General features: G+C 34.4%; 2 protein-coding genes across 2 annotated transcripts; both read left to right on the forward strand.

Annotated features, from left to right (window-relative positions):
* The first annotated feature begins 3,690 nt into the window (after window positions 1-3,690).
* Window positions 3,691-7,770, forward strand: LOC112764224 (probable 26S proteasome non-ATPase regulatory subunit 3). The gene is made up of 8 exons (XM_025809776.3): window positions 3,691-3,932; window positions 4,042-4,232; window positions 4,878-5,015; window positions 5,119-5,255; window positions 5,346-5,400; window positions 5,482-5,592; window positions 5,790-6,029; window positions 6,985-7,770. The coding sequence occupies exons 1-8, from the start codon at window positions 3,854-3,856 to the stop codon at window positions 7,495-7,497; spliced, it is 1,464 nt and encodes a 487-aa protein (XP_025665561.1). The 5' UTR covers window positions 3,691-3,853; the 3' UTR covers window positions 7,498-7,770.
* A 1,882-nt stretch (window positions 7,771-9,652) lies between these two features.
* Window positions 9,653-11,959, forward strand: LOC112766842 (expansin-A11). The gene is made up of 3 exons (XM_025812741.3): window positions 9,653-10,025; window positions 10,124-10,445; window positions 11,307-11,959. Exons 1-3 carry the CDS (start codon window positions 9,890-9,892, stop codon window positions 11,614-11,616), a joined length of 768 nt encoding a protein of 255 aa, XP_025668526.1. The 5' UTR covers window positions 9,653-9,889; the 3' UTR covers window positions 11,617-11,959.
* Window positions 11,960-12,354: the final 395 nt, after the last annotated feature.

A 12,354-nucleotide genomic window follows, 5' to 3' on the forward strand; every position in this document is an offset into this window, starting at 1 on the left:
AGCATCATTTGAAACAAAATTTGTTTCTTTTCCTTTGTTATCCTTTTTCAAAGATACTTGGTAAAGATCGACAATGTGCCTTGGGGTACGGCAGGTACGTGACTAATGACCCTTTCCACCACAATGGAAACACTTATCCTCTGTTGATTTATTTTGCCCAAAATTTCTTTTTTTTATCCCACTTCTGGTGAGATCCTCTCTTGTGAATATAATTCATTTTCCTTCCATAATTTTTCTTGTTACTAAAACCTTGCCATTTACCTCTTCTGGGGTAATTTGCCGCATTTACTTCAGGAAATGGGGCGGCGCCAACTGGGCACGCTTCATGATTCTTTAAAAGCAACTCATTATTGCGTTCAGTAACAAGAAGGTAAGAAATTAACTCATAATATTTTTTAAACCCTTTTTTTCTCGATAATGCTACTGCAGGAGCACATTCGAGGCATGGAAGATTGAGAAAGTTTTCTTCAACATATCATGATTAGTTATCTTTTTCCCACATAATTTCATTCGTGAGGTGATTCGAAACATTGCAGAATTATATTCATTTATGGATTTAAAATCCTGCAGACGCAAGTGCGTCCACTCATATCGGGTTTGAGAAAGTATCACAGTTTTTTTATGATTATACCTTTCTTCAAGGTCTTTTCAAAGATGTGCATGATCTTTTAATGTGACATATTCATTTTTCAATCCTTTGTTAAGATGACGACGAAGAAAAATCATGGCTTTGGCTTTATCCTTCTGGGATGTATTATTTTCAGCCTTAATGGCATCTCCAAGATCCATTGAATCAAGATGGATTTCAGCATCTAATATCCATGATAAATAATTGTTTTCAGATATATCAAGAGCATTGAATTCAAGATGAGAGAGTTTCGACATAATAAAAATTTGTTACCTGAGTCTTCCTAAAAATTTGATCAGAGTCTCGTGTTGATAACATGTTGTAAAATAAGTAAGGAAGATGTAATAAAATAAAATATAAAAACACTATTATCAGTATTTACCAATACTATTATACTACTATAAAGATAATATATTAATATTATATTAGTAGCATATGAAGAGAGAAAGTAAAAAATACTTTATATTGTAGAAAGAGAAAGAGAGTATTTTTTGTTTTATTATTGCTGTGTCTTGTACGTAAGGCTATGAAGCCTTATTTATAGCTGTACAAATTCAACCTTTATTAAAGGTTGGTTTTCGTAATAATCTCAAATCTCTCTCTTGAAAACTTCAGCCGCCCATATCATTAATGGGCATACATCTCACATCCTTATCACAACAAAAGGGTAAATTTGCCACAATATATCGATACTATACTTGCAAACCTCTTATGGCCGATTTGAATTAAACTAATTCTAGGGTTTATTTGAAACGGTGATTTGGAATTGAATGCGAGTCTCAGACTTCTTGTAAGACAGTGTTCGACTTATTGTTGTGCTGAGGTGTCGCTATCCGAATTCCTCATGAGGAGGTTGGGGGTGATACTTTTAAAAGATTCCGATACTTAAGTTAGCAAAAGTTTTAGGCAGATTTTTAGTAGATTAGAATATAAATATACTTGAGGAGTGTCAGTATAATTATAGTAGATTTTTCATCATAATGAGTAGTAGATTTTTCAGCATCATTTGAAACAAAATTTGTTTCTTTTCCTTTGTTATCCTTTTTCAAAGATACTTGGTAAAGATCGACAATGTGCCTTGGGGTACGGCAGGTACGTGACTAATGACCCTTTCCACCACAATGGAAACACTTATCCTCTGTTGATTTATTTTGCCCAAAATTTCTTTTTTTTATCCCACTTCTGGTGAGATCCTCTCTTGTGAATATAATTCATTTTCCTTCCATAATTTTTCTTGTTACTAAAACCTTGCCATTTACCTCTTCTGGGGTAATTTGCCGCATTTACTTCAGGAAATGGGGCGGCGCCAACTGGGCACGCTTCATGATTCTTTAAAAGCAACTCATTATTGCGTTCAGTAACAAGAAGGTAAGAAATTAACTCATAATATTTTTTAAACCCTTTTTTTCTCGATAATGCTACTGCAGGAGCACATTCGAGGCATGGAAGATTGAGAAAGTTTTCTTCAACATATCATGATTAGTTATCTTTTTCCCACATAATTTCATTCGTGAGGTGATTCGAAACATTGCAGAATTATATTCATTTATGGATTTAAAATCCTGCAGACGCAAGTGCGTCCACTCATATCGGGTTTGAGAAAGTATCACAGTTTTTTTATGATTATACCTTTCTTCAAGGTCTTTTCAAAGATGTGCATGATCTTTTAATGTGACATATTCATTTTTCAATCCTTTGTTAAGATGACGACGAAGAAAAATCATGGCTTTGGCTTTATCCTTCTGGGATGTATTATTTTCAGCCTTAATGGCATCTCCAAGATCCATTGAATCAAGATGGATTTCAGCATCTAATATCCATGATAAATAATTGTTTTCAGATATATCAAGAGCATTGAATTCAAGATGAGAGAGTTTCGACATAATAAAAATTTGTTACCTGAGTCTTCCTAAAAATTTGATCAGAGTCTCGTGTTGATAACATGTTGTAAAATAAGTAAGGAAGATGTAATAAAATAAAATATAAAAACACTATTATCAGTATTTACCAATACTATTATACTACTATAAAGATAATATATTAATATTATATTAGTAGCATATGAAGAGAGAAAGTAAAAAATACTTTATATTGTAGAAAGAGAAAGAGAGTATTTTTTGTTTTATTATTGCTGTGTCTTGTACGTAAGGCTATGAAGCCTTATTTATAGCTGTACAAATTCAACCTTTATTAAAGGTTGGTTTTCGTAATAATCTCAAATCTCTCTCTTGAAAACTTCAGCCGCCCATATCATTAATGGGCATACATCTCACATCCTTATCACAACAAAAGGGTAAATTTGCCACAATATATCGATACTATACTTGCAAACCTCTTATGGCCGATTTGAATTAAACTAATTCTAGGGTTTATTTGAAACGGTGATTTGGAATTGAATGCGAGTCTCAGACTTCTTGTAAGACAGTGTTCGACTTATTGTTGTGCTGAGGTGTCGCTATCCGAATTCCTCATGAGGAGGTTGGGGGTGATACTTTTAAAAGATTCCGATACTTAAGTTAGCAAAAGTTTTAGGCAGATTTTTAGTAGATTAGAATATAAATATACTTGAGGAGTGTCAGTATAATTATAGTAGAGTAGATAACAATATTTTAGAGTAATTTCACCTTTATTGACGGATAACTGTTCCTTTTATTTTAGGAATTTGTTAGAGTATATCTTTTAGTGAAAATAGAAATAGTAGAAGAGATTTAGAAGAGACAGTTACTTGTTTAAGTAAAACTATATATTTCTTACCACGTCCGACTTCTTTGGATGAACCCTTTATCCTTATTAGATCTGAGTTTATTTCTAGGCCAGGTACGAACAGTTCTAATATTTTAGGTTGTTTTCTGACCAAACAACACATTTAGGTTGTTTTATGGTGAAAAAGAAAGAGAGAATATTTTAGGCTGTAGGTACGTTGATACATAAGCCAGGCCCAAATATTAATCGGGCTTTTATGAGTGACGGTTCAGACGATTATTTCAGTCTGACAAAAAACTAAACGATTACTTCGGCCCAAAACTAGGATTTGGCCCATCTTATGCGGCACGAAACGATGCGTTTGGGAAAGACTTTGGAAGAAACAAGTGCCAGATGTGGACACACTTCTTCTGCTTTAGTCTTGTTGCTTGTTCCTTCCTTTTCCTGCACCGTGTTAGGGTTTGGATCAGAATCTCTCGTTTCTTGCCTTGATTTCAAAGTTAGAAGTAGATTCCATAAAAGATGACTCAAGATCTTGAGATGAAGGATCGTTCAACGCCTTCCAACTCTGTCTCCTCAGCTGTTCCATCTACTTTGCAGCGTAAGATTTTTACTCTCACTACTCCTGTTGCGATTTCGCATATTTGGAATTATGATTCCTACTTTATCCTTGTGATTTTGGATTTTTGGAACTCGATTCGAACTCGCAGATTTGAAGGAGATAGCATCTCTTATTGAGACCGGTTCGTACTCGAAGGAAGTTCGCAGAATTGCTCGTGCTGTTCGCCTTACAATCGCATTGAGGCGCAAATTGACAGCTTCCGTTATATCGTCTTTTCTCGATTATGTCCTCACTACCGGTTCTGAGGCTCACGCCAAATTATCTGCCTATATTCCCAAGGTAAGATTTGCTTACCTACATATCTTAGATTTAGGGATACTTCACTATTTAAAGGGATTTAGATGTAGATTTTTCCTCCTGCTAGGTGTTCATCTGAATTTTTCTTTTAAGTGGATGAGCATGGATAATCGTATTTTCGCCAAATTATGAGTTGCATGGATAATTTTGGCTCCTGGAAATTTGTACTACTAGTGGATGAAATAGCATGAAAATCTATTCCCCGCTTCTTAAACTATGTGTCATTACGAAATTGAATGAGTGAGTAATCTGCAAGATAAATAGCTTGAGTTCAATACTTTACTTTCTGGTCATTAGGTCATACTACTTTGGTCCTCATTATACTAAAATGCTTCTGTTGACTTAGGAACATTGTTCTATTATTGAGTGTGATTGACGAAGTGAAACATTCTTTTAATTAAAATGTCTAAGATGGGTGTTCACCCTGACTAATTACGCAAGTGTGGAAATTTCCCATGGTTGCTTTTGTACATTGATAATGAATGAAGAGGCTGGGAACAGGATGTCGGTCAATAAGGACTATTTTTTTCACCCGTCTCTGTGTGTGTGTGTGTTGTTTGGTTATTTTCTTCCTAAGCTCTTATTTGTTGCAGTGGTTTAATTATAGTCTTGACACTGATTGTATAGGATGAGGATCATGAGATGGAAGTGGATGCTGCTACGTCTGCAATTCAAACGCCAGCTAAACATTTGTTGCCGGAGATAGAAATATATTGTTACCTGCTTGTACTACTTTTTCTGATTGATCAGAAAAGGTACAATGAGGTTGGTGCCCATATTGCCTTTTTTTTTTGGTTTGCTCCCTCCCATCCCTACTAATTGGCATCTGATTAAATGCTAATGTTGCCTTGATTTTTTGCCCCCTTAGGCCAAAGCTTGTTCGTCTGCAAGCATTGTTTTGTTGAAGAATCTGAACAGAAGAACTGTTGATGTTATTGCATCAAGACTGTACTTCTATTATTCTTACAGTTATGAGCTTACAGGAGATCTTGCTGAAATTCGGGGGTGAGTTAGATGCTTATCTATGTAGTGTATTTATTGAGGAGGTTTACGGCTTAATTTATTTTACACGAATTTTGGAATACTTGTTTTCAGAAACCTTCTGGCTTTGCACCGTATTGCTACTCTGCGCCATGATGAGCTGGGTCAGGTTTGTTTCAAGCTTACCTGATTCTTAATGCATAAGCCACAAGGGCACACAATCTTGTACTAACGCAGTGATGCACTGCAGGAAACACTTCTAAATCTGTTACTTCGTAACTACCTTCACTACAATCTGTACGATCAGGCCGAGAAGCTGAGGTCCAAGGCTCCACGATTTGAAGCACATTCAAACCAGCAGGTATTGTAATTTTTTATTGTGTGTTGAATAGTGATTTGGTTTGGGGGGAGATATGGCTTTTGTGGCCATTGTGTTGAACCTTAATGATTCTTAGATTTAGTGTTTTAGCTGTCCCAATTTGTTGTTGGTGTTGTTGTCAGTCTGTATTCTAGTTCATTTTCCTTCACTTATCCATGTTTGTGGTATTTCCCTTTCAGTTCTGCCGTTATCTCTTCTACCTAGGAAAGATTCGTACAATTCAGTTGGAGTATACTGATGCAAAAGAGTCTCTCCTCCAAGCTGCCCGAAAAGCTCCAGTTGCAGCACGTGGTTTTCGAATTCAATGTAACAAGTGGGCTGTGATAGTGCGTTTACTGTTGGGAGAAATACCCGAGCGAACTGTGTTTATGCAGAGAGGGATGGAGAAAGCTTTGAGGCCTTACTTTGAACTTACAAATGTAAGTTCACTTTATCCTGCAAAGTTGGCTGTATTGTTATCTCTCAACTAGTTATGATATCATGTTATGTGAACTTGACCAGACTGATTAGATATATCAGACTGTGACCTCAGAACAGATCTGCAATATTGGGGAAATTGAGATATCCTTAACTCCTTTTCTTTGTTCAATATAAACTCCTAATCTCCTCTCTTCTCTTCCTTCCTTCCATGCATAATTAACTGGAAGTTGAAATTCATGTGCTGGCTCACCTTTTAGTCTGTCTTCACCTATTTTTGGTTCTGGTTTTATTTTTCGTCTCCAACAGACCTGTTTCTATTACTCAATTTCACCATTTGGTGTCTTTTTCTTTTTCCTTGTCATTGTTTCTTTTCTTTGCATAAGTCATTTCGTGCTTTAATTCAATTTACCTGTTATTGCAACATCAATCATTCCATACATTTCTGGTAAAACCATATTTAAAAAAATTGCGTGGAAGAAGCTTCATAAAAAAATTATTTACTGAAGGTTGGATAGATGTTAATTGTTTCTATACTTTGAGGTAATCAGTACCACTCTGGCCATTGATCATCTCTAATCTTTAAATATTTGTTTTCAGAAAGTCCTGTTATTGGGTATTTTAATTTTGTACTGAAGGCAATAGCCCACTGATAAATCTCACTTGCAAAACAGATATCTGAATTACTAATCATCACTTCATCATTACCAAACAGAATTCCATGCATTTGTTAGTATTCTTTGTGTGTGTGTGTGTGTATGTAGTTCCAGTTCCACAATGCTTTATTGGAAGGATATTTCATGAATAGCTGAACACATAATCAGTGTTGTCATTTGATTGCGGGGTTCCCCTTGTCATACCAATCTAGTTATAGCTATATTCTTTCGTGGTTCTTAGTAATACTATTTGCTGCGGTACATCTTTGTGGTTGTGTTGGCTAATGCTGTGGAATTTCAGGCTGTCCGGATTGGTGACTTGGAGCTGTTTAGGAATATTGCAGACAAGTTCGCTACCACCTTTAGTACCGACAGAACCCATAATTTGATAGTTCGTCTTCGGCATAATGTCATCAGGACTGGTTTACGCAACATCAGCATCTCCTATTCCCGCATCTCACTAGCTGATGTTGCTAAGAAATTGAGGTTGAACTCAGCAAATCCCGTTGCTGATGCTGAGAGCATTGTCTCAAAGGCTATCCGCGATGGGGCGATTGATGCTACGTTGGATCATGCAAATGGGTGGATGGTTTCTAAAGAAACTGGGGATATCTACTCGACAAATGAGCCTCAACTGGCTTTTAATTCTCGGATTGCCTTCTGTCTTAATATGCACAATGAAGCTGTTCGAGCCCTTCGATTTCCTCCAAACACGCACAAGGAAAAGGAAAGTGCTGAAAAGAGGAGAGAGAGACAACAGCAAGAACAAGAATTAGCTAAGCATATTGCGGAGGAAGATGATGATGAATTCTGATATCCATTGTCCCGTTAAACTTATCCAGCTGCAGTCAGGATCTCTTTATTTTCAATCTTCTCTCATATTTTTCGTACTAAGAACTTCCATTGCCATTTTATTTTGAAAAGAATGATTTATTCAATTGCTAAGTGGAAGATATCTGGAAATCTTTTAACAAATTGAAATCGTTACTATGCTTTTCATCCTTGATGACGACTGTGGTTTTTAGTAGTATTGTTTGGAGATGTATGCCTTTAGTTATGAAAGAGAAAAATCAACTATTTAGTATTATCATAGTGATTTTATCCAAAATGTTAATCATTTGAAGGTTTTTTACGGTTTGTTGAACTATATAATGTGATAATCTCTCTCGACGGTTTAGTTCAGTTTCTCATCCACAAAGCTCAAGAGACCCGTTTTCTGTCGTCCTGGTTGCGGACACTGGTTTTATCGAGACTCTGGAAGCTTGATAAGTCTGAAGCGAAATATACTTTGCTCGAGTACACATTTTTTTATTACAAGATAATACTGGATCTAGTTTCTCAACTTGCGAAGAAATTGTTTTTATTTTGTTTTTAAATTTTAAAAATGTAATTAATGTTTGTCTTTTAAATAATTTTTTATGCACAAATGTTAATAGAACTGTTTATTAAAATTTGTTCTCTCAAAATAAATGATAAGTCGTTGTTTTTAGATTAGTTGAGCATCAAAAATAAAATTATATTGTTTTACAGATTTTAGTATGATAGTTGATTGTCTATTGCAGTGTTTTTTTAATATTTGTGTGTTAAAAATGATCTCAATTCTCAAGGATTAATGTAAAATATTTATAAGATTTAAGAACTAAATAAAGACTATTAAAATTTTAATAATTAAATTAAAAATCTGAATACAAATTTAAACTAAAATGACTAGTATATTAAATAACATCGTTCCAGTGGATAACTACTTTCTTCTTTTCCTTTTTTTCATGGCAACCAAAATAATGACTTTCTCGAAAAGAGCAATTGCTTGCTTTTTTATAACCACAGACTCGTTAGGAAATAGGAACTTTCAGGTCGGTTTGCTTGACGGATCTGGCTTATCGCTGAATAGCATCGTTAGATTAGATCAGGTAGATGTCACTTTCATAACTTTATAATATTCATTTGAATTAAATGAGACAAACGGGCGTCCAACAATCAATTATGAATTACGCGACTCCGTACTCCCAAAATTCTAGGTGGCCTACTGGATATTATATTATATAAAAAATATTTGGAGTTATAGTTTGAAAATCATTAGTTATAATTTGTTTTTTTTTTTTGTATTTATTAGTGTCTGTTAGAATAAATATATAATATTAGGACTAAATTTTTTATATATAAATAATTTTAATGTAAAATATGAGAATATTTAATATTTTAGTACTTTATAGTTTATACTGTTATAATAATAGTATAAATTGTCATTAATATTTTGTAAAAAATATTATTTTAATTTTATAAAGGTCTATAATAATATATAATACATAGTTTAAATTATTTTTAAAATATTCACTTTTAATAATTTAATATAAAAAATTTAATATTAAATATAATAAATATATAATTATAAATATTTTTAATTTTGATGTTCATTCAATTATATAGTGATATATTAATAAAAATAACTACTTTTTATATTGACCTCCTGAATGATCATCCAAAAAAATAAATATGATTATACGACTATATAAAATATTTTACACCATCAGCATATCAAAATTAAATTCTAAATATTATACATATAAAATTATAAAGGTTAAGTTACATAAAATAATTAAATTATTATTTCTCTAGTATTAATGGGGAGTTTCTTGCTATAGCTAACTAAAAATGACACCCCCAATAGGAAGCATTTTTCAATGTGACCGTGGGTGAATTGGCTCCAATGCATAGACTGTTGCGTCTCTCTTGTGTCCAGAAATAGCTACAGGCCAATTAATAAAAAATAAGGCGATGGAGCAAAATTGGGAAAGATAGACAGAGAGAAGACACGACCAAATGGGGTTGTGGGTTTCTGATAAGTTCACGCCTCCTGTGGGGCGAGGCATGTGGGCTTGAAGGGTAAGTGTAAGAGAACAGAACGTGGGAATTATTGAATGCATGACGCTCAGAACTCTTCAGATTTGGACAGATCAATCTAGTACAAACAATTAACAAATAATAATTTTAATCATTTATTTGATTGCTCTCTTGTTGCAGCGCTCACATGGGCCTTCGTTGCCTTACCGAGTCTACTTTTGTTCCCTTATAAGAAAGATTACCTCTGTGCTTGGAAAGGACTAACGAATGTAAAGAGAAATTGAGTAACCGCATTCACATTTCTTTTTTCTTGCTCTAGCTCAACTACATCTCACTGTGTCTTGAGCATTCAGTAGAGCAAGACAATGGCTAAATCCATGCTTGTTTTTGCTACCTTCCTCTCATTTTGTTTTACTACTAATACTTGCGCCTTCTCACCTTCTGCATGGACCAGCGGCCATGCAACTTTTTATGGAGGCAGCGATGCCTCAGGCACAATGGGTAAGCCACACTGCTTAAGGATGAAAAATTAAGAGTAAATGATTACAAATGTTAGTATAAAACACATTAAATATATTGTGTGTTTTATGTGAGTGCAGGAGGTGCTTGTGGATATGGGAACCTGTATTCAGCAGGGTATGGTACTAGAACTGCAGCATTAAGTACTGCTCTGTTCAATGATGGAGCTTCGTGTGGTGAGTGCTACAAAATTATATGTGATTTTCGAGCAGATCCTAGATGGTGTGTCAAAGGAACATCCGTCACCATAACAGCTACCAATTTCTGCCCTCCTAACTTTGCACTTCCCAACAACAATGGAGGCTGGTGTAACCCACCGCTCAAGCATTTTGACATGGCTCAACCTGCATGGGAAAAAATTGGCATTTATAGAGGAGGGATAGTTCCCGTTCTGTTCCAAAGGTCTGAACATGTTCTGTCTTTGACTCTTTTCTATATCTTCTTAGGTTATCTTTGTTATGCCACTTTTTATTTTTAATATGGAGGAAGGTACGGGGTGTAATAGCATTATGGAGAATAAGGGTGTTTTTCCTGCATGTGGTGTCAGGAGGCTGAAATCGGACCGAAGAATTTAGAGCAAGAAACTCGGACGGTCCGATTAGAGGAGATCTACAATAAACTCGGACGGTCCGATTAGAAGAGATCTACAAAAAAATAATTTTTTAATAAAACTCAGACGGTCCGTTTTGATTTTTGAAAAAAAAAAAAAAAAACTAAAAACGGAGAGTCTGTTTTCTTTTAAAGGAAAAATAAAAAAAACAAAAATGGTTAACGGAGGTCCGTTTTCAGTTTTTTTAAAAAAAAAATAAAAAGTGTAAACGAAAAGTCCGATTTCATTTTAAATAAAAAAAAAAAAATAAAAACTAATCGGAAGTCCGATTTGTGATCAACGAATTTTTTAACAAAGAACTTGGACGGTCCGATTTCTCCTTGTCTCACACCTGTGTCTAACACCTGTATACACCATAACCAAGCACAACTCACACACTCCTCCAATATAAAAAAAAATTAGCCTTGTTAAGCATCTTAAGATAAAGCAACCATTGACATTAAAATCAAAAAATGAGTTAAACTAAATATGTGTATATAAATACATGATGGTTGATTTGGTGACTGATTTTTAATATACACATGGCATTTTTAAAGATCAAGATATAACTTAAAAAACAGGATAGAAAATAAATTTTTATTTTTATTTTTTTTATGGGAAAATCAGATATGTCAATACCAAATCACATGAGCGCTTTCATTATTGTTTTGCAGGGTTCCATGCAAGAAGAAGCATGGAGGGGTAAGATTCACTGTGAATGGAAGAGACTACTTTGAGCTTGTGTTGATAAGCAATGTGGCAGGAGCTGGATCCATCAAAGCTGCGTCGATTAAAGGATCAAAAACTGGATGGATGACTATGTCAAGAAATTGGGGAGCTAATTGGCAATCCAACGCGTATTTGAATGGCCAATCTTTGTCCTTCAGGGTCACAACCACTGACGGCGAAACCAGACTCTTCCAAGATGTGGTTCCACCAAACTGGTCATTTGGACAGAGTTTCTCTAGCAGTGTCCAGTTCTGAAACGCTTTGTTTCATGATTTTGGAATTTCTCATGAATGGCAGAGGCGTGGTTTTAATTTTATAGGAGCAGCCCGCCAAACCCATGAACTGTTCTTGAAGGTCTTAATGAAGAGGCTTATATATGAAGTCATACGATTTACGCGCTTTGTTATCAATAAGAAAGAGTGATATGTCAGCTTAGGAGCAAAGAACAAATATGCATTTTACATAGTTTATATCATACTCTAGATTGTTGTCCTATTGATATGCATAATGTTATTAGATTCTTAGTGTTTGTATCTGTATTGTGGGGGAATTAGGTGAAATTCTATGCTTGTGTTAATTTGAGTTTGAGTTAACTTCTTGTGTTTTGCCTGTTAAATACGCTATACATTATGCTCTTTTAGCTGAGGTTCATAATGGTTCAAGAGAAAGATTTTAGTCTGATTAAAGCACACGAGTTAATAAAGAAAATGGAGAATTAGCGCATTAGCTTTTTATGTCACACTTATATTGCTGCACATGTTTAAGTGCTGAGAGGAAAGACATGAAATCAAAAGCACAAAACGGAAATAATACTATTGTCATGTTCACTCTTTCATTCACGAACAATATTGCTAAGTGTTTACTTTGTATGATAAATTTATAAGTATCGATACGTTTAATATATAAACAAATAATAACAAGCTTTGTGAAATTTATTTTTCACATTAGCATCTAAGTTTTTTTTAAAAAAATATATATTATATCACTACTTTT

The sequence above is a fragment of the Arachis hypogaea genome, chromosome 17, assembly GCF_003086295.3.
Source record: "Arachis hypogaea cultivar Tifrunner chromosome 17, arahy.Tifrunner.gnm2.J5K5, whole genome shotgun sequence".
NCBI classification, from domain to species: Eukaryota; Viridiplantae; Streptophyta; class Magnoliopsida; order Fabales; family Fabaceae; genus Arachis; species Arachis hypogaea.